Source organism: Ammospiza nelsoni, chromosome 27 (assembly GCF_027579445.1).
Source record: "Ammospiza nelsoni isolate bAmmNel1 chromosome 27, bAmmNel1.pri, whole genome shotgun sequence".
Classification (NCBI taxonomy): Eukaryota; Metazoa; Chordata; class Aves; order Passeriformes; family Passerellidae; genus Ammospiza; species Ammospiza nelsoni.
This window is the reverse complement of record NC_080659.1, coordinates 2,261,188-2,281,578: the sequence shown is the minus strand read 5'-3', so window position 1 is coordinate 2,281,578 and position 20,391 is coordinate 2,261,188. Positions and strand designations below refer to the sequence as shown.

The following is a 20,391-nucleotide window of genomic DNA, read 5'->3' as shown; positions in this document are numbered from 1 at the left end:
GCCCCAGGAGGCGAAGGGACTGTCCCTGTCCCCCTGCGGACCCCCCAGCAGTGGGGGCACCACCACTCACCCCCCCAAGTCCGGATTAAGTGGGGAGCCCTCATGAGCAGCACCAACAAACAAAGGCCCGGGCAGAGCCAGGCCGGCGTGAGGGAGCAGGAGGAGCCATGAGGGCCCGGAAAAGCGGGAATGTGGCAGGTTTGGGGGGGGTGGCCAGGAGCCCACCCTGGTGACCCCACACCGGGCTGGCACCGGGATTTGGGGTGAATGCAGATGCCCGCAAACACCCCCCAGGAGCGGGGGAGAGGAGGTTGGGGGGCAGAGCAGGGCAGGGGGCAGCGGCAGTGTTGGGGGGGGCGGTGCCGATGGCTATGGGGGAGTCCGGAGGTGCCGATGGGGAGGGGAAGGGTCCAGGGGTGTTGATAGCAGTGAGGGGGGGTCTGAGCGCGGCGTTGGCCGTGAGGGGGCTCCGGGAGTACCGATGGCTGAGGGGGGCCTGGGAGTGCTGCGGCACTGAGGGGCGTCCAGGGGGGCTGAATTCGGCGAGGGAGGGTTCGGGGGTGCCGGTGGCAGTGACGAGGGGGGGCTGGAGGTGTCGATTGCAATAATGGGGGGGTCCGGGGGTGCCGATGGTTGTGACAAGGGGGTCTGGTGCTGCCGGTATCGGTGACGGGGGGCTCCGGGGATGCCGTGGCTGTGACGGGGGGTCCGGGGGTGCCGGTGGCTGAGGGGGGGTCCGGAGGTGCCGATGGCTGAGGGAGGGTCTGGGGGTGCCGTGGAGGCGACGGGGGGGTCTGGGGGTGCCGATGGTTGTGACGGGGGAGTCCGGGGGTGCCGGTGGCTGTCACACGGGGGTCCGAGGTGCCAGTGTCGGTGCCGGGGGGGTCCGGGGTGCCGTGGCGGCGGCGGGCGCAGCCAATGCGCGAGGCGGGCGGTGAAGTCACCGCGGTGCCGCAGCCATCGGCCCCGGCGCAGCCGCTGCGCGCACCGAGCGCGTCTGCTCTGAGCCCCCGCTGGCGTCACGCGGCGCGGGGGGGACAGGACGGGACAGGACGGGGCTGTCGCACACACGCGTGGGGAGCGGCTCCCACGGGGTCACCGCGCCGGGAGGGGGGTCCTGCTCCCGACCCTGCTCCCCACGGCCGCTGGTGGCCCGCGGGGACAGAGGGACGTGACCCCTGCTCTGCCGCCCCCCGGTGCAGGCCGAGCTGAGCTCTGCTCCACTCGTGACCTGAGTGGGCTGGGGGGCTCAGGGGACACCCCTCCCCTGCCACCAGGTCCTGAACACGGGTGTCCCTGTGCTTAGATGCAGCATAGGGGATGACATGGGGTGTCCCTGTGCCTCAGTGCAGCCCAAGGGGGTGACAGGGGGGTGTCACAGGGGGGTTACAGGGGGGTGTCCCTGTGCTTGGGGTGCAGCACAGGGGGGTGGCAAAGGGGTGCAGCACAGGGGGTGCCAGGCATGGGGGTGCAGGGACCCTTCCGAGGAGTGTCCCCAGCCTCCCCACAGCACAGCAGGGTACCGGGGGGGCGGTCCCGGTGCCCGGAGCCCCACAGAGCGTGCCCCGGTGCAGCGAGGGGGGTGCCCGAGGGGGGTGCGGTGTCCCCAGAGGGAATCCGGGGGGGGGGTGAGGTCCCGGGTGAGTGCCCGAGAGGGGCTGTGGGTGGTCCCGGGGGGCCTTTGGGGTGTCCCATTAGGGAGGCTGTTTCCCCAGTGTGAGTGCCCGGGGGCGGGTCTTGTGTCTCCAGGAGGAATTGGGGTGTTCGGGGGGGGGGGGGCTGTTTGCTTGTCCAAGGGGGCGTTTGTGTCCCCCGGTGCTGCACGGGGGAGTTTTTGTCCGGGGGGTGCACTGGGGGTTGTGTTGCTGTCCCTGTGCCCGGGGCTCTGGGGTGTCCCGGGGGGGGAGTTGTTTGTGTGCCTAGGGGGGGGGACTGTGTCTGTACTCGGGGCTGACGTTTGTGTCCCGCTGAGTGGCCGGTAGGGGTGTTTGTATCCCGGGGACGGGTGTTTGTGTGCCCGGGGGTGTCCGGGGGTGTTCTGTGGCCCTGGCCGGGGGTGTTTGTGTCCCCGGTGTGTCCCCGGTAGGGGTGTTTGTGTGCCGGGGGTGTCCGGGGGGGTTCTGTGACCCTGGCCGGGGGTGTTTGTGTCCCCGGGGGGTGTCCGGGGGGGTTCTGTGGCCCTGTCCGGGGCTGTTTGTGTGCCCGGGGTGCCCGCTCGTGTCCCCGGCGGGGTGTCCCCGTCCCGGGGCTGGCCGGGGGGGTGTCGGCGGCCCGGGGGCGGGGCGGGGCGGGGCCGCGGCCGTGCCTATAAAGGCGGCGGGGGCGGGGGCGGCGCGTCCCCCCCGGCGGCGGCGGAGCGGCGCGGAGCGGAGCGGGCGGCGGTGCGGGCTGCGGTACCACCAGCAGCGGCGGCTCTGCGGGGCCGCGCCGGTGAGCGCCGGCCCGGGGGGCTCGGGGGGGAACCGGGCACGATCCGGGGGGGCCGCAACCGCCTGACCCCCCCCCGCTCTGCCTCATCTCCCCGCAGGTCTCGGCCACCCCCGGACTCTGCCCGTCCCTCCGCCTCCCTCCCCCCCATCCTCTTTTTTTTTAATTTTGCCGCCCCCCCCTCATTTCTCCCAGCAACGCCGCCCCCCGCTCCCCCCCGCAGCAAGATGGTGCAGAAGAAATCAGAGATCCCGGGATTCCACCGCTCCTTCAAGGTAAGGGGGTGCTCCCCGCCTCCCCGGGATGCTCTGGGGGGCTCCGGGGTGCCGGCAGGGCCGGGCTGTGCCCGCATCGCTGCATCCCCTGCCCGGGCATGGAGGGGCCCGGCCGCTTCCTGCCCCGCCCCCGACACCCCCAAACTGAGGAGCTCCGGAGGTGCTGCCCCCAAACCGTGCAGAGGAACCCCCCTGTCCCCCCGTGCCGGAGGTCGCGGTGCTCCCGGCGATGGCTCAGTGTCTCCCCCCATGCCTCGGGTGGGCGCTGGGATGCTGCAGCTCCCCTGGGGATCCCCCGTGGCTGCCTTGGCTGCACTTTCCCCCCTCTCAGCTGTACCCCCTCGTCCTGGTCCGGCTGTGATGTGGGGGTGGTCTCGGGGCTCCCCAGGCCCGGCCCGGTGGGACCGTGCGAGGCTCGATCCCCCCGCCCCGGGATGCCCTGGGCACCCCAAACCCGGGCCCGTCACCCCCGGTCCCACCTGCCGCTGTCACCTCGGGGGTGCGGGGGGGTCCCTGTGCTCCCGCTCCATTCGCTTCCCCCCTTCCCGAGCCGCCCCCTGGCTGTGGCTTGAGGGGTTCTTTGTTCGGTTTCGCTCCAGCTTCGGGGTGCGGGGGGGTCCCCGTAACCCGCCCCTCGTGGCGGTGCCCCCCGCTCCCGCTCGGGTGGGCTCTGGCCGGGGTTTGTGTCCCCCCGCGGTGGCCGGGGATGGATGCGGGGGGGACACCTCGGCTGAGCTGACGGAGCCCGTGCGCAGCCTCCCATCCCCCAGACCTTTGTGTGGCAGTGCTGCGGCAGCTGGCAGGGCCCCCCGGCCCCCTATTGCCCCCCCCCGGTGCCCCCCTGTGCTTCCCCTGCCCTCCGTGCACCCCCGTGCCTCTCCCGGAGGCCCCGAGCCCCCCATCCTGCCGGGGCTCGTCCCGGGGGGCAGCAGCTGCGGGGCGATGCTGAGCTCCCCAAATTCAGGGTTTGAGGGGGAGGAAAGCTGGGAAAATGCAGCACAGCAGAGTTTTGGTCCCGGAGATCCAGAGTGGTGCTTGGTGCGGGGTGCTCCTGCTGTGATCCTGCCCCCCCCCCCGTTTCGCTGGGGACCCCCGGCCCCCCCCAGGGCTGCAGTAAACAGGAGCCTTCTGGGTGTTTCTGCCGGTGGCCGGGGTTGGCCGTGCTGGGGCTGGCAGCCGGCCCGGGCACCGGGCGGGTTTGGGAACGCCGCTGGAGCTGCCACCTCCACCCAAACAGATTTCATAATCCTGGGGAGGAGGGGGCCCTTTCGCCCCTAGTGCTGCCCCGTCCCACGGGTGGCTCAGGGGAGCAGGAGGCAGAGGGTTCCCATGTCCCTTCGGGTGCCACTGGGGTTCAGCATGGGGGAAGGAGCCGGTCCATGCCCTCCATGGATCCCGGGGTGCAGGAGGGTTTGGAGTGAGGCCTGATCCTGCCAGGCCAGGTCGGGGGTGTCCTGCAGCCTGGTGTACACCATGTCCACAGAGCTGGCTCCAGCCACTGTGACCTTGCAGGGAGCTGGGAGGACATGCCGGGGTGGCTCTGGAGCCTGTCTTGCCCTGTGACTTCTCTTCCTCCCCTCCTACCTCACCGTGGTTCAGGTTTGGGTGGAGATTTGGGGTTGGGTTGGTGTGGGCGGCTGCGGTCCCTCTCGTCATCCCCCGTGTGCTGGCCTGGGGCTGGCTGGAGGAGTGACCCTGCAGCACCATCCCCATCAGGAGATGTGGTCAAAGCCTTCCTCCTCATCCTCTGGCTCTCCCTGGAGCTCTGCCGTGTCCCACCATGGGCTGGTGTCCTGCACCATGGGGCAGTGAGCAGAATGTGTCCCAGGAGCTGGAGCACGCTGGGCTCAGGGTGGCAGCTGGTGGTGGCTGATCCAGCAGCTGCCACCTCACTCCTGCTCTTGGCTCCCACAGGGGCAAAACCCTTTCGACCTGGAGTTCGACCAGTCCAACCACCTGGAGCCCGTCTTCAACTTCGAGTGCCCGCCCCGTCCCGGTGAGTCCTGGCTGCTCCTCAGGGGCTCCCTCCCAGCAGGATCCTCCCTCCCATCCTGCCCCTGGGATCTGGGCCTGAGGGCTTTGGGGGCAGTGCTGGGGGAGCTGTGGATGGACAGGGATGGCTGACACTGACACTGCTGGCTTTGCCCTGGCACAGACATGCCTTCAAGTCAACCCATCGACATCCCTGATGCCAAGAAAAGGAACAAGAAGAAGAAGCGCTGCAGAGCCACCGACAGCTTCTCGGGCAGGTTCGAAGGTGAGCGGGGCTGCTCAGGGACCCCGGGGCAGGGCTGGGCCCTCCTGGTGTCCCCAGGCTGTGCACAGTGGGGCTGCAGCTCAGGTGACCTCTCCCCTGGCAGATGTTTACCAGCTGCAGGAGGAGGTGCTGGGAGAAGGGGCCCACGCCAGAGTGCAGTCCTGCGTGAACCTCATCACCAACAAGGAGTACGCGGTGAAGGTAAAGCTCCCCTGCTGGGGCTACAGGGCTGCTGTCCTCCCATCCCTGCCTCAGTTTCCATTCTGCCCTCCCCTCCTGGGGCTCTCCCAGCTCCCAGGACCATCAGTGCTGGCTCAGGACTGCAGCTTTATGGGCTGGAGGGAAGGGAGAGGGGCAGGGATGCAGCAGTGCTGGGCTGTGGTGGTGGCACACCGACCTCTGCCATCACCCAGCTCGGGCTCCTCGGTGACCCCCCTTAGCCACGCTCCTCTCTGTCAATGAGGGCAGGCCAGAGACTAAATTAACACTCAGGATGTGTCTGGGGACTTGGGCAGGGTGGTCAGCTCCTACTCACTCCAGGGAGATCTCTCTCATGTGGGTGCTGGAGGGGGTTGGGGTGAGCTTCTGGGGTCAGGGATGGTGGTCCCTTGTCCCCGCACCCCACACACTCCGAGCCATGGCACGGGGGGCTCTGGGATGGGCCCTGTGTCAAAAAGCAGCCAAATGCTGGAGGACCTTTGCCTCCCCCATCGCTCCATGGGGGCCTTTGGGTGCCCCAGAGCAGAAGCTGAGGCAGCAGAGAGGGCTGTGCTGGTGGAGTGCTCTGCGTGCCCCAAAGGGCAATGACAGCACCCATCCATCTGCCCTCCCCACCGTGTGGGGTGTCCCCCTGCCCACCCTTGGCACGGGCAGCGAGCCCCGCCGTGCCAGCACCCAGTGGGGCATAGGGCCCTGTGCTGCTCCAGCGTCACATGGAGCTCTGCTGGCCCCGGCCCCGGAGGGAGCGGCTTGGCACGGCTCTGCCGCTTGGCACCGGCGCCGGGAACAGCCTGTTCTGCTGCCGGAGCCCCGCCCGGCCCCGCGGTCCCCGCGCCGGAGGGGCAGCGGTGAGCAGTGCCCGGCCCCTCCCTGGCAGCGCTCAGCCTCCCCCTCTCGGCCTTCCAGATCATCGAGAAGCGCCTGGGACACATCCGGAGCAGGGTTTTCCGGGAGGTGGAGATGCTCTATCAGTGCCAGGGACACAGGTACGGGGGGCATCCCCCACGCTGGGCACCGGGAGTGGGCCGGGACCTGATGCTGATGCTTGTGACACCCATGGGCCACAGCCAGCCCGCCCTCTGCCCCACGCTCCCTCCCCCTGGCCCCGCTGGCCGCGGTGGAGCATCCCCAGGGGACATTTGGTGGAGCATCCCCAGGGGTCATTCCTGGTTTGCCATGACGGCAGGGCCTCGGTGGCCAAGCTGGAGCCGAGCCGAGCCCCTGCTGTGTGTGGGGCGGGCCTGGAGGGGCTGTGAGCAATTAGGGAGGAGCGAGCCGGGCGCTGCGAGCCCTTCTCCCTCCTGGAATTCGGCCAGGGGGGCCCTGGCCGTGTGGTTTCAATCACTGCAAGCCCAGTTTTCCCATCCCACATCCCTGCCGGGGTCCTGTGCTGGATGGGGCTGTGGGGGGGACCCCAGGAGGTGTTGGGGGGATGCTGGACTGACGCCATGGTCCCTGCAGAAATGTGCTGGAGCTGATTGAGTTCTTCGAGGAGGAGGAGAGGTTTTACCTGGTGTTTGAGAAGATGAGGGGAGGTGAGTGCAGCCCCAGGGTGGGGGGGATCTGGGGCAGCAGGACCCCCACGAGCCCCAGCTCTGCTCTCACCTGGCCACAGGCTCCATCCTGACCCACATCCACCGGAGACGCCACTTCAACGAGCTGGAGGCCAGCGTGGTGGTGCAGGATATCGCCAGCGCCCTGCACTTCTTGCACAACAAAGGTGAGCTGGGATGCCCCAGGTGCCACCAAGGACACCCTGGGGTGTGCTGGGCCCTCCCAGGGGTGTCACTGCCTCCCCCCATGCTTCTGCCCAGGGGACAGTGCCCGTCCCAGCACGCAGGGTCAGGCCCAGCTGCATCACAAGGCTTTTTGTGGTGCAGATCCTGTTCCTCCAGTTTGGTTGGGATTCGGGGCCAGCAGCAAATTTTGCCTTTTGCCAGGGTGCAGGCAGTGATATGGGGTGGGGAGGGAGGGGGTCCCTGTGCCACCCCCAGACTTTACACTATAGCAGTTCTTGTAGGAGGGGGATTTTTACCCTCATTGGCTCTTTTGCCCCCAGGGATTGCACACAGGGATCTGAAACCAGAAAATATCCTGTGTGAGAGCCCAGACCAGGTGAGCAGGGAGCAGCCAGGGTGGGTGCAGGGTGTGCTGCCTGGGGTGGGGGGTGATTCCTCAGGTGGGGGGGTGCAGGAGGGTCCTGCCAGGGACACACACACACACGCCAGGTCCTGCCAGGGACACATACACCCCCGTATGCCACAGCACAGCGTGGTGTGAAGCATGACACAACCTGGCATTGAGCAGTTGTGGCCTGAAAACACGGCTGTGGTCCCTGGGGGCTGCCGGCTGTGGTTCCTGCAGGATGCTGGGGGGGTCACCGACCACTTCTTCCCCTCTGTCCCCAGGTCTCCCCAGTGAAGATCTGCGACTTTGACCTGGGAAGTGGCATCAAACTGAACGGCGACTGCTCCCCCATCTCCACTCCGGAGCTGCTCACCCCGGTAAGCGTGGGAGCCCCCGACATTGTGGGGTTCCCGGAGCAGGGAATGGAGCAGGGCTCTGCACGGACACCCCCCGCTCGCCGCTGCCGTCGCTGATGCAGCGTGTCCCCCGTCCCCCCCCGCCGCGGCAGGCGAGATGCGGTTACATAACGCGGGGGGGCCGGGGGCTGGCGCAGCGCCCGGGCTGCCGTGAGCCTTAGCAACAACAGCCCGAGCTCGCCGAGCCTGCCGGGAGAACTGGGTCAGCAGCACCGGGCTGGGGGCCGCGGCTCCCCGTTCGTGGGCGAGGGAGAGGGGCTGAGCCTCCGCGGTGCGGGGTGGGCAGCCCGAGAGCTCCGGGTGTCCCCGTGTCGCACAGATGCCATCCCCCGCAGAAAGCCGCGCTGCCCTTATCGCCAGCCGCAGGCGCCCCCGCACGGTATCGCCCTGCAGCCCGGGTTTTGGGTGCGATCGTGCCGGGGAGGGCAGAGCCGAGCCCATGCGGGGAGCACAACAGCCAGGACACCCCAGCCCCTCCTTCCCCGCGAACGCCTCCTCCGGGGCGGGTCCGAGTTCGGGGGTGTCCCGAGTTCCCCCGTTCTCAGCCGGGATCGGGCTGCGGGGTTGTTTTCCTGCGGTGCCATCAGCTGCTGGGGCCGGCCCCTCGTCGGGAGGCCTCTCTCGTTACGGGGCGATTATCTGCTGGCTGCAGCTCTTTTCTGCCCTGGTCACGGGGCCTGTGTGGGCTGCGGGTCATGTGCTGGAAAGCCCCAGAGTCCCTGGAGCGATAGGGGAATGGGGCCGCTGGTTCTGCCTCTCCCTGCACGGGTTAACTCCTCCCGCCCCGGATCCTGCGCGGCGGCTCCGCCCGTGACGGCCCGGGGAGCAGGAACAGGCACGGCAGGCTCGTCCCACCGAGTCCGTGGCCGCTCCCAGGCGCTGGGGCTGTCCCGCCGAGCCGGTTGGGCGGTGACAATGCTGTGGGTCCTGTGGGTCCGGCTTTGCTGCGCCGTGGGGGTTGCACCCTTTAGGCTTTATTATTTTTTTCCTTCGGGGTGGCAGCTGCTGTTGGGTGACCCCAGAGAGGTGGGTCTGTGGCATTCTCTGTGGTGGGAAACCCAGCAGGGTGATGTGGCAGGAGCAAAGCTGGGGAGCACCTTCCATTCAGAGGTGCAGCCCCAGAGATCTGGCAGGACCCTCGCAGTCCCCCCTGCCCTGTCTGTCCCCTCCCTTGGGGCTCACCCCCTGCCCTGTCTGTCCCCTCCCTTGGCGCTCACCCTGCCTGTCCCCACAGTGTGGCTCAGCCGAGTACATGGCCCCAGAGGTGGTGGAAGCCTTCAACGAGGAGGCCTCAATCTATGACAAGCGCTGTGACCTGTGGAGCCTGGGTGTCATCCTGTACATCATGCTGAGTGGGTACCCCCCCTTTGTGGGCCACTGCGGCTCTGACTGCGGCTGGGACCGGGGTGAGGCGTGCCACACCTGCCAGGTGAGTGGGGAACCCAGCAGCACCCAAACCCACCCCCAGTTTGGCTGCAGCACTCCTGGCTGAGGCCCTGTTGTTTCTCTCCCTGCTCAGAACATGCTCTTTGAGAGCATCCAGGAGGGGAAGTATGAATTTCCTGACAAGGACTGGGCACACATCTCCTTTGGAGCCAAAGACCTCATTTCCAAGCTGCTGGTGAGAGATGCCAAGAAGCGGCTCAGCGCAGCCCAGGTCCTGGAGCACCCCTGGGTGCAGGGGGTGAGTGTTGATGTCCTCTCCCCACTCTCTGCTCCCAAAATCCGGGGTGGGGAACACCTGTCTGCACAATCCCGGCTCTGACTGGCTGCATTTTGTTGCAGTGTGCCCCGGACAATACCCTGCCAACCCCCATCATCCTGCAGAGGTGAGTGTGGGTTCCCCCTGAATCCTGACTCCACTCCTCAGCGCTACTGTCTGTTCCTTCTGCTTTTTGTGGGCTTGCCACAACTCTGTGTCTGGGCAGCCCTGCCACTTTGGGTTTGATTTTTGGTGTCTGACCAGGCATGGCCAGCATGTGAGGAGGGACACCTGGATGTTTGATCTCCCTCCAGCCCCCCACACCCCCCTGATCCGTGCCTCCCCTGCAGGAACAGCAGTGCCAAAGAGCTCACCTCCTTTGCTGCTGAGGCCATCGCTGTCAACCGCCAGCTGACACGGCATGACGAGGACGAGGAGGAAGAGGCGGAGGAGGAAGCACGACCCATCATCATCAAAGCTACCTCACGGGCCATGCAGCTCTCCCCTCCCTCTGAGTCCAAGCTGGCCAAGCGGCGGCAGAAGAGCAGCCTGGCCAAGGCAGTGGCCTCTGGGCAGCACCTGGTGGCCCCGCTGGTCCTGGTGGCCGACCAAGCCTGAGTGGTGCCCCTCACACCTGCTGTACCCCATGTCCCCCCTTCTCCTCCTTTCTTTCCTCCCCTTTCCCTCCCTGACCCCACAGTTTCTGGCTAGTGACAAGATCAGGACTCGTCCCTGTGGCTGGTTTCCAAGGTTTTGCTGATCTTGTAGGTCTGGGGGTGGGAGGGTTTGTTTAAGATCTTTTTTTTTTTAAAGGTATTAAATCAAGTGTGAGGTTGCTTCACCCAGGGCACACTCAAGGACATCTGACAGACACACGGACTTTTGTTTCCCAGCTCTTGGTTTCTCCTCTGACATTTTTCCCCCTCCCTGACACCAAAGGACTCTTTGTATCCGCGGCTGCTTTGACGATTTCAGCTCATTTCATACTGTGAACAAAAGACCCTCGGTCGCGTTTTCAACAGCGGGAGTTGCGTTTTAACCTCGTCCCTCCCCTCGGAGCTGCAGGTTTCTCTCCTTGTTGGGGTAGATCCCACAAAAACCCCTTCCTGGGGGTCTGGGAGGTGTGGGGAGCCCCTCTGTCCTGTGCTTGGGGGTGTCCCCAGCTCAGCTCCAGGGGGACACAGTGTGGGGAACAGCTCAGGCTGGGGAGAGATGGTGCCAGCAAGGGAGCAGCGCCCAACCCACCTTCTCTCCTCAGCATCCTGCTTCCAGAATAAGCTATTCACCCCTTTTCTTTTTGTCCCTTTTTTTTTTCCTTTCCTTTTTAATTACTGTTGGTTTTAAACTGCCAGCTGTGCTTCTCTACAGGGCACAGAGAGATGTCTTCCTTTCCTCCCACGCTCCGGCTGGCGGCTCCCCGTGGGCATCCAGGGCTGTGCTCTTGTGCCAGGTCAGGTGTTGCACCCTGGGTTTTGGAAGGGCTGGTGGCTGTGCCCCTGGGGAAGTGCATGGGGGATGAGGTGTTCAGGGTGGCCAGAGCAGCCAGAAACACTCTCTAGGAGTTGTGTGCTCTGTGGAAAGCAAGGACCCCCTAAAGAGCATCAGGACCTGCTGCAGGACAGTGAGACCTGCCGTGGCTTCAGGCTGGCCCCGAGGCTGCCGTGGCAGGAGGGTTGGGGGGCACAGAGGGTGCCCAATGCCCCGGAGGTGCCAGTAGGTGAGCAGTCAGGCTGGTGGCAGCAGCCAAAGGCCAGGGCACAGGGGAGCAGCCTGGGGACAGCTCAGGATGCAGGGCTGGAAGGTTTGGGGTCAGAGCAGCAGGGTGTTGAGCAGGGAGAGCGCTGGTGTGGGTGGTCATGCACGTGCATCCCTGCTCACGTGTGTTCAGCCATGCACGGCGTTGCCCTTTCCTTGGAGTTTGTTTGGGGTGGGAAGGACTCGGGATGCTGAGTCGGGGCGAGGCCCTTGGCTGATTTCTGGGTCTGTCCAGGGGAGCTCAGGGCCAGACCGGCCTCCAGATCCCCCTGACACCCCCTGCTCCCTGCCACAGGCACTGCTTGGGGTTGTGCCACCAAGCTGTGCCTGCTGCCAGCCCCCATCCCACTGGGAAGGCAGTGCCCCCTTCACACCTTTCTCCTGTCCCTTCTGACTCAGTGCTTTGAGCTTTATATTTTGCAAAAGCAGCCTCGGCCCATCGTGTGCACGGGTGAGGGTTTGGAGCTCTGAGCTGGGGAACAGACTTCCCTGGGTCTTCAGCTGAAGACAGTCGCTGTCTCTGAAAAAAAAAAAAAAAGAAAGTTCTCCTTTTTATTTTAAGACTGCTGACAGCAATACTATGCAATATATGTTGTTTTTTGTTTCAGGGAGGTGTGTGTGTTATCTTGGGAGATGATGATCTCGGGTGTTGATGGAGTTTAGGGCAGGGGCCATCTTCTCTCACCCTTCCCAGCCTTTCTGCTGCCCCAGGGGGGCTGGGGAGGGTGACTCCATCCCCATCCCACCCCCAAAACTGCCTCACACTTGTGATCTCCCTCTCCCCTGTGTGTCCCCAGTCCCACTGTGCTGGGTGGGGAGGAGCAAGGCAGTGGTGAGGGGAGACCCTCCCCACAGGCACCAGGACACCCTGGAGAGGCCTCCTTTAACAGAGAAAAAAAAAATCCATCTTGATTGTACGTTGTTACTTTTTATAGCTTATTTTGTTTTATCAGTTGTAGATAATTCCTTGTTGTCTTATATTAAGAAATACTTGAATGATGTACAGTACGCGATGCCTTGAGCTGGTATTGTGAAGCTATCGTTGATGCTGCACGCTGCAGCCTTTTTTTAAAAAACAAAAAAAATCATGGGAAGGGGATGGCAGGGGGATGTCTCCAAAATTTATCTGTCCCCCATGCTGTTTTTGTTGGCAAACTGAGTTTCCCCTTTTCCCCGACGCATAAGAGCGATCTCTTTTATATCTCTATATATAAATACACCACACACTCTGGGGAAGGCCTGGGTGACCCTGCCTGTGTCCCATGGGTGTCCTTGGCCGGGGATGTGCAGCCAGGAGATGCTGTGGGAGTTTGTGGGACTTGGAGGATGTGCTGGGAGCATCCGAGCTCGGCCTGGGCTTGGCTTTGTATTTTGGGTGGGGTTTGGTGTGGCCCTGGCACCCCTGGCACGGTGCTGGGGGTGACCTCAGGTCTGTGCATTGGTAGAGAATCTTTAAATGCATCTAGAGCTGGGATGGACTGGAAAACCTCCAGGCTGGCTGGTGGCAGCGCTGGGCACCCACCCTGGCAGGGCAGGCATGGCTGGGGACACCCTTGTGCCAGGGCCAGACGTCCCCTCCCCACTGCCAGCACTGCTCCCGGGGCGGTTTCCAGACAGATGCTCCCATGGTCCAGCACCAGCGACCCCAGCACCCTTCTTCCTCCTCTTCCTCTTTCCAAACTTCCCCCCCCATAGAGCATCTATCTTGGAAACCAACTTCAAAAAAATTTTTTTTTTTAAAGCTGGAAATGTTAAGTGTTTTTGCTTCCTCCTCTTCCCCCCCACCCTTCCTCCAGCCAACTAACTCGACTTAGAACTGGTTAGAAATGTTTACTGTGAAGCTAACTCTTTTTTATCAAACCAGGAGAAACTTTCTCCACTTTACAATTGATGAAGACTGCCAAAGCTGGTTCAACAAGAGTCACGTTAACGCACTGTTGGTTTGTGCAACAGCGGCCTCTGCTCAGGGGCTGGCTGGGAAATTAAAATGAAAATATAAAAAAAAAACAAAAAAAAGACAAAAAAACAAAAACAAAAAAAAGAAAAAAAACAAACACACAAAAAGAAGCACTTTACTGTATGTACCAGGTGATCTGATACAGCTGAATTGAAGTTTTCCTTTATAACAATTGTTGATGCCAGAATTTTGTATTCTGTTTTGTAAGAATTTAATAAAAATGCATTGAGACCTATATGGTGGGCAGGTGGCTGTGGCAGCTGGGGCATGTTGGATGGATGGGGGGGTTGGGGAATTGGGTGTTGCTCTGTCCAGGGGCTCCTCTCCCCATAATCCTTCCCAGCTCTCACTTGTTCCTTCCCAGCTCTCACTTGTTCCTTCCCAGCTCTCACTTGTTCCTTCCCAGCTTTCACTTGTTCCTTCCCAGCCTGCTGCTGGCCCAGGGGGTGGGAGTGTGGCTGGGGTGGGAGGCCAGGAATAGGGGCTGGCAGAGGCTCAGCCCTGACTCACTTGTCCCAGTGGATGGTGTGATCCTACAATCCCAATGGGAGCTGGAGGTCAGGGGCAGGGCTCTGCTCCCTGCCAGCTGCACCCAGTGGCCTCAGGACTGCCCTGCCACCCCCAGAGACACTCCTGGCACATCCCCCTCACCCTCCATGGGTCAGAGGGGGACACTGAGGCAAGAGCAAAGTGTGGTGGCATAGGGAAGGCAGTGGGGACTGGAGGCTGGGGATCAGGATGTGAGAAAAAGGCTGTAGAGGCCCTGCTGAACTTTCTTACATGGACAAGGCAAGACCTTGTGGAATTTAAAATAAAAATTTTAAATCCTGACTTCTCCAGCCCTGCTGCTATGCTGGGGGATGGAGCTGGATCCCTCTGGATGTTATTGCCATGGTGCTGCTGCCCTGGCAGAACCCCATCCATGACGCCCCAGCTTTGGGGAATGGGCTGTGGGCTCTGCCATGGGCCAGCTGCTGCTCCCAGCTCTGAGAATCCAGGCTCACTGCTTGGTAAATGCTGCAGCTGCTCCTTGCAGCATCTGGATCAGGACAGGGTGGCCCCAGGAGTCTCCCTTCCCTGGCTGTTCCAGGATGGCATGTGGTGAGAACAGAGCTGGGGTTCCCTCCGTGCTGAGGATGAGGAGCATGTCCCATCCCATGGTGCTGTTCCTGCCTCTGTTGAACAAAGCCATTGCTCCCTCCTGGGTTCTGGGGCCAGCTGGTGACCCTGGACATTTTAGGAGTATCCAGCTCTTGGCTCTTCTTCCTCTCTTGCATGTTGTTTTACCATCATTGGGCCCTCAGCTGCGTGCTTCAGAAATCTTTCCTCTCCTGCCTTTTGCCCAAGAGGTGTCCTGCAGACAATCCTCCTTCCAAGATTCCAGCTGGATCCCAGACAGGTGTGTCAAAGGATACAGCTGGATCCCAGACAGGTGTGCAGCTTTGCTGCAGATGTTGGTTTAACTTTAAATCTCTGAAATTCCTTCACATGGTCCCTCTTCTCCCCCTTCCCCAGTTTCCCCAAGCCCAGAAAGCGCCTGGTAGTTGGAAACCATTCCTGAGCACGTGCAGAGAAGGGCAGCTCTGAAAATAACCCAGCGCTGGGTTAAAATAACCTGTGCTGCTCTGGTGCCTGAGCACCAGCCCAAAATAGGCTCCGGCGGGATCAGGGCGCTATAAATACCCTGATGTGGATTTGCCCTGGAGAAAAGCCCCACAGCAGGAGCAGCACCCACGCTGGCCCACAGGGAAGGGGCCACTGCAGAGCCCCAGGGTGGCCTGGCTGATGGAGGGGGACAGCCAGGCTTGGGTGACGTGGTGGCTTTGTGCCATCTGCCTGGCCTCAGGATTTAACAGAGCCATCAGGTCACGGCTGGATCTGAGTGGCTGCAGCACTGGTGGGGTCACATCTGCCTTCAGCCCAGGGCACTGAGTCACCTGGGCAGGGGCAAAGATGAAGTGTTCTCAGTACTTTGGGTCTGAGCCCAGCTCTGCTCGGGACAAATGATGACCTGGGTGATTAGCCAACATTTTGATTCAACATCTGCCAAAAAACCATCCTGGAGTGAGTAACACACATTCCCTCAGACCAGACTGCTCTCCTGAACCATCAGTGAACCCCAAACCCACACTGGGCAATGTGGAGTGGAAGGTGTGAAGTGTGTTTTGATGCAAAACAGCTGCTTTGGATCAAAAAATTTAATTCCTTTTTGTGCTTTTAAAATGTTTTCTGGGATGGGGCAGAGACAGAAAGAACTCCAGTGCATTTTGCAGAGTCGTGTCTCCTATCCAGGCAACCCAAACCAGCCATCTGGGGTGGTTTTTGGTAGGATGTGCCATTTTGGTGTGGTTTTGACTGGTGTGTGCAGGTTCTCCCTCTGAAGCCATCTCAGGGAGTGAGTGATGTGCAGAGCCCAGCACACAGGTCTGGCCCTGCCTGTGTTTCCTGTGCCTGCTCCCTCTGCACCAGGAGCCTGGGTGGCACTGGCACAGCATGGCATGTCTGATTCCTCCACTGTCTGAAGGCCTTGGTGAGCCTTGTTTGTGGTTTTGGATGGTGAAGTGTGAATTTTGGAGAGCCATGGGTGCAGGTCTGGCTTTGCCACAGGATTCCAGCTCTGGGTGGCATTGCACAGACAATGGGAGCTGTGGTTGGCCAGCAGGAGCAGAGCAGGGTCAGGTTTTCCCAAAACCCAGGAGAGCTGTGCCCGTGCCTGGAGTGGCCCCTGGGCCTCCTGAGTCACCTTCTCACCTGGCTGGAGGTTTAGATCAGGGTTTTGTGCTAAGGTACAAGGTTTGGCAGGTCCCACTTTGCCCTCCTCTGTCTTTGCCATGTCTCTGTCTTTGCCATGCAGTCTCCCTCGGAGCTTCCTACATCCTAAAATGCCTCCTTTGAGGTGAGCTGCTCGGCCAGGGGAGAGCTGCATCTGCCTGCCTTTTGCTTGGAGCACACATTTCCAGCTTTTGCTTGGAGCACACATTCTAAATGTTTTTTCTGTCTCCATGAGGTGAAGAAAGGCCAGATATTCTCTGCTCTCCAACTCTGAGCACTCTGGTGCCACTGGTTTCATTCCAGCTGCTTGTAGCCTTGTGACACCCTGGATGGGGTCAGCCTTTATCCCACTAGCTGAACCCCAGCTGTGATTTCCCTGCCCAGCATCACTTCTGGGGTGAGGCTTTTGCTCACCCTGTGAATGGCCCAGCTAAAACAGCACTGCCTTTGCCCAGTGCCTGATCTCTGAAGGAATCTGTTGGCTACCAGACCCAGAAATAATGACGCCGGGCCTTTTATAGGAGTGTTTGTTCCCAGGTTTATTTTTGGGATTGTAAAGTCTCCCGTATGACACTCCTCTTTTTATTCCTCTGGTCTAACACACCCCTGATCACCGTGGGGTTGGTGCTGGGTTGTGCAGCAAAGCCATCGCTCTATCCCACAGCACCAGGGTGAGTCTCCCACACAGATCCATTATCCCTGAGATCCAAGGCTGTGTTTCCTTACACTGGTGCTGAGTTAAGCCTCTGGCTCCTGCCACAACACAAATCACCCTGATTTACTTTACCAAGGGCTGAATAACCAGGATGTGTCAGATGCAGGGTGGCAGGGCTGGCACAGGGAGCACAGCACAGAGCTGGTGGTGCTGGAAGATTTAATGGATGTGGAATCCCCTCCTCAGATGATGGAGAAGCACCGTCCTCCCTGCCAGGCACACCAGTTTGTGAGGATGAATTTGCTGGGATTTTGGAGCATGGTTGAAGAAACTCAGCCTCCACCAGCATGGGCTGGGCTGGATGATCCTGCACCTCCCAGGCAGGGCAGGAATGGATGTGGAATCCCTTCCTCAGATGATGGAGAAGCACCGTCCTCCCTGGCAGGCACACCACAGTTTGTCAAGGGTGAATTTGCTGGGATTTTGGAGCACGGTTGAAGAAACTCAGCCTCCACCAGCATGGGCTGGGCTGGATGATCCTGCACCTCCCAGGCAGGGCAGGAATGGATGTGGAATCCCTTCCTCAGATGATGGAGAAGCACCGTCCTCCCTGGCAGGCACACCACAGTTTGTCAAGGGTGAATTTGCTGGGATTTTGGAGCAGTGTTGAAGAAACTCAGCTTCCACCAGCAGCATGGGCTGGGCTGGGTGATCCTGCACCTCCCAGGCAGGGCAGGAATGGATGTGGAATGCCCTCCTCAGATGATGGAGAAGCACCGTCCTCCCTGGCAGGCACACCACAGTTTGCGAGGATGAATTTGCTGAGATTTTGGAGCAGAGAATGCTGTGTTGAAGAAACTTCAGCCCATGGGCTGGGCTGGATGATCCTGCACGTCCCAGGCAAGGCAGAAACCCCTCAGTGGCACTCCTGGAGCTGGATACGTGTGCGGTGGCACAGCCGGTGAGCCCCTGGCGCTCGGGACGTGCCTGCAGGCCATTCTTGCCAGCCTTCAGCCGCGTCCAGCCATCCACCGGGCACTGCGGGTCTCCAGCTCCCTCTAATGTTTGTGGCCCGAAAGGAGCACCCGCAAGCAGGACAGGCTGAGCAGCGAGCCAGGCTGCAGGGCCCCGAGGGAAAAGCGTGACGCTGAAATCTGTGCAAGCAGCTGGGCCAGAAAGGGGGGAGTGATGCGCCGAGGAAATGGTGCTAAAGAGGAAAGGATGCAGCGTTTTAAGAGAGAATACGGCTGTACTGAATGCCTGGTTATTATTAATAAATGAAAGATTTCACAGGAAAAAGGATTGTTCCTCTGAAAAATACTATTTCTAATACTCTAAATAGATACTCGAAAATGCTGTATTTCCAGCCCTGGAAGTGTTCAAAAAAATGTGGTGACATGGCTTATTGGTGAGCATGGGGGTGATGCTGGACTTGATCTTAAAAATGTTTTCTTATATTAATGACTCTATGGTTCTGTGATTTTAAAGGCTCCTGCTCATTCCTGCCTACCCTGAGACTGTTAGGACAAGAGCTCTGCATAGGAGTTTCCCAAACTAGTGCATGTGAAATGCACCTTTAAAAATGCAGCAGGGAACATGACAGCACGGAATGCAGCAGAAATGGGTATTGATAACACAATACAAAGCCAGGCTGGACTCTCAGTCAAAATCAGTGGAGTAGCAGCACTGCTGTGTCCGGCCATAGTGGCTCATGGGGAGATCGCAGAGCTGTGTGAGGGTCTGGAAGTGTTAAATCCACACAATCCACACAGACAGCACACAATCCACACAAACAGCATGTCTCTGTGTGCTACAGAAGCTGTAACACCAAGGCACAGGAGGCAGAAGGGGCAGCCAGGCCATCTCCCCTCTGACACATGGGCTCACGGACCACACACCCGCTCCTGCCTGTGTGTGTGTGCAGCACAGATCAGGGGAGATAACAGAGAGAGGGGGAATGTAATTACCCTGCAAAGAATAAATCACTTTAACGGTTCAGTTACTGAGATCACAGGGAGGCAGTGGCACAGCCTCTTAATTAATCTTCTGCTTTGCAGCCGCCTCCTGCCCCTGCACCATCTCCACCTCACACTGCCTGGCAAGGAGATGCCATCGGTGGGGACAACACTGGCCAGTGGTTTGTGGCTGAGCAGGTCCAGCAGGAGCAGCAGGGCACGACCAGGTGAGGGATCAGGGTGCTGTGGCTCCCGGGTTTGTGCAGGGTAATGCCTGTGGTGGGCCTGGTAATGTGGTGCTCCAGGCCTGTGTCAGCAGCAGTCAGTAACTCTGATTATTGTGAGGAATTGCTGGGCATGAAATGAAGCAGGGGCCTGGGGCTGCTGGAGGCCTGGGTCTGCTGCAGAGGAACGGCTGGTGTGTGAGCTCATGAAGGGAAAACCCCCAATTCACCTTCACCTCCACAAGGCCCAAACCTCTCTGGCTCCTCACCCCCAGCACTGACCCCCTTCAGCCCCTTAACTCTCAACATCTTCTCTGTGAATTGCATCCCCATTTCTCATCCCTTCACAAACTGCTCTCTGGGCTCCCTCATCCTCCTCAGAATAACCCCTTTCACAGGATGCTCCCCTTATCCCTCAAAATTGTCCCTCAGAGATTGCTCCCCTTTGACCCCCTCACATTGCTCCTTGGGGAATCGCCATTATCTCCAAACTGGTTCTCAGGGATTGCTTCTGTCACACCTCCACACTGTTCCTCAGGGAACCTTATCCCTCAAAACTGCCCCTCAGGGATTGCTTCCCTCACGCCCTGCCCCCCTCATTGCTCCTCGGGAAATCATTCCCATTTCCCTGCTCCTCCTCCTTCCACCCCAGGGATGTGCCCTCATCCTCCTCAGGGATCATTCCCTCATCCCCAAAACTGCCCCTCAAGGATTGCTCCTTTTGCTGTCCCTTCCACATTGCTCCTAAGGGAAATGCTCCCTTTTGCTTAAAACTATCCCTCAGGTTTGGCCCCTCATCATCTTCAGGGATTATTCTCTCATGGATCATCCCTTTATTCCCCTCAGGGATCACTCCCTCATCCCCAAAACTCAAGGATTTTGGGGATCAAAAATCCCTCAAGGATTGCTCCTCTTGACGCTCCCTCCATGTAGCTCCTCAGGGAAATGATCCAGGCCTCAAAACTGTCCCTCAGGTTTGGCCCCTCATCATCTTCAGGGATTATTCCCTCATGGATCATCCCTTTATTCCCCTCAGGGATCACTCCCTCATCCCCAAAACTCAAGGATTTTGGGGATCAAAAATCCCTCAAGGATTGCTCCTCTTGCCGCTCCCTCCATGTAGCTCCTCAGGGAAATGATCCAGGCCTCAAAACTGTCCCTCAGGTTTGGCCCCTCATCATCTTCAGGGATTATTCCCTCATGGATCATCCTTTTATTCCCCTCAGGGATCACCCCCTCATTCCAAAAACTTTCCCTCAGGGACTGATCCTCATCTCCTCAAGGGTTGCCCCCTTTGTCCCCCAGACTGCCCCTCAGGGATAGTCCCCATCCTTTTCAGGGATCAGCCCTTCAGGGATCATCCCCTTACTCTCCCTAAGGGATCGTCCCCTCATCCCCCAAACCGTCTCCAGGGATCGCCCATCAAAACTGCCTTTCTCATTCATCCACACTGGTTCCTCAGGGTCCCATCCCCTCTTGCCCCAAAAGTGCCCTTCAGGAATTGCTCCCCTCTGCTGCTCGTCAGGGAAATGCCCCATTACCCTCAAAAGATCCTTCAGGGATCGCCCCTCAGCCCCCTCAGGGATCGCCCCCTCATCTCTAAAAGTGTTCCTCAGGGATGGACACTCATCCTGCTCAAGGATCGCCCCC

At 60.6% G+C, this 20,391-nt stretch overlaps 1 protein-coding gene across 4 annotated transcripts; it reads left to right on the top strand.

The window, feature by feature from the left end:
• The first annotated feature begins 2,348 nt into the window (after positions 1 to 2,348).
• On the top strand, positions 2,349 to 17,804 carry MKNK2 (MAPK interacting serine/threonine kinase 2). Of its 4 annotated transcripts, none has more exons than XM_059489850.1 (15): positions 2,349 to 2,430; positions 2,528 to 2,702; positions 4,617 to 4,698; positions 4,858 to 4,959; positions 5,063 to 5,160; positions 6,085 to 6,164; positions 6,640 to 6,713; positions 6,794 to 6,898; positions 7,238 to 7,293; positions 7,587 to 7,682; positions 8,956 to 9,150; positions 9,241 to 9,405; positions 9,507 to 9,550; positions 10,792 to 10,873; positions 16,809 to 17,803. In XM_059489850.1, the coding sequence occupies exons 2-15, from the start codon at positions 2,655 to 2,657 to the stop codon at positions 17,058 to 17,060; spliced, it is 1,479 nt and encodes a 492-aa protein (XP_059345833.1). In that variant the 5' UTR covers positions 2,349 to 2,430; positions 2,528 to 2,654; the 3' UTR covers positions 17,061 to 17,803. The 4 variants fall into 4 exon arrangements, with proteins under 4 accessions (XP_059345833.1, XP_059345835.1, XP_059345836.1 ...); XM_059489851.1 differs by having other exon boundaries at positions 2,393 to 2,430; positions 2,623 to 2,702; positions 16,809 to 17,804; XM_059489852.1 differs by lacking the exon at positions 16,809 to 17,803 and having other exon boundaries at positions 9,774 to 13,370.
• The last annotated feature ends 2,587 nt before the right edge of the window (positions 17,805 to 20,391 follow it).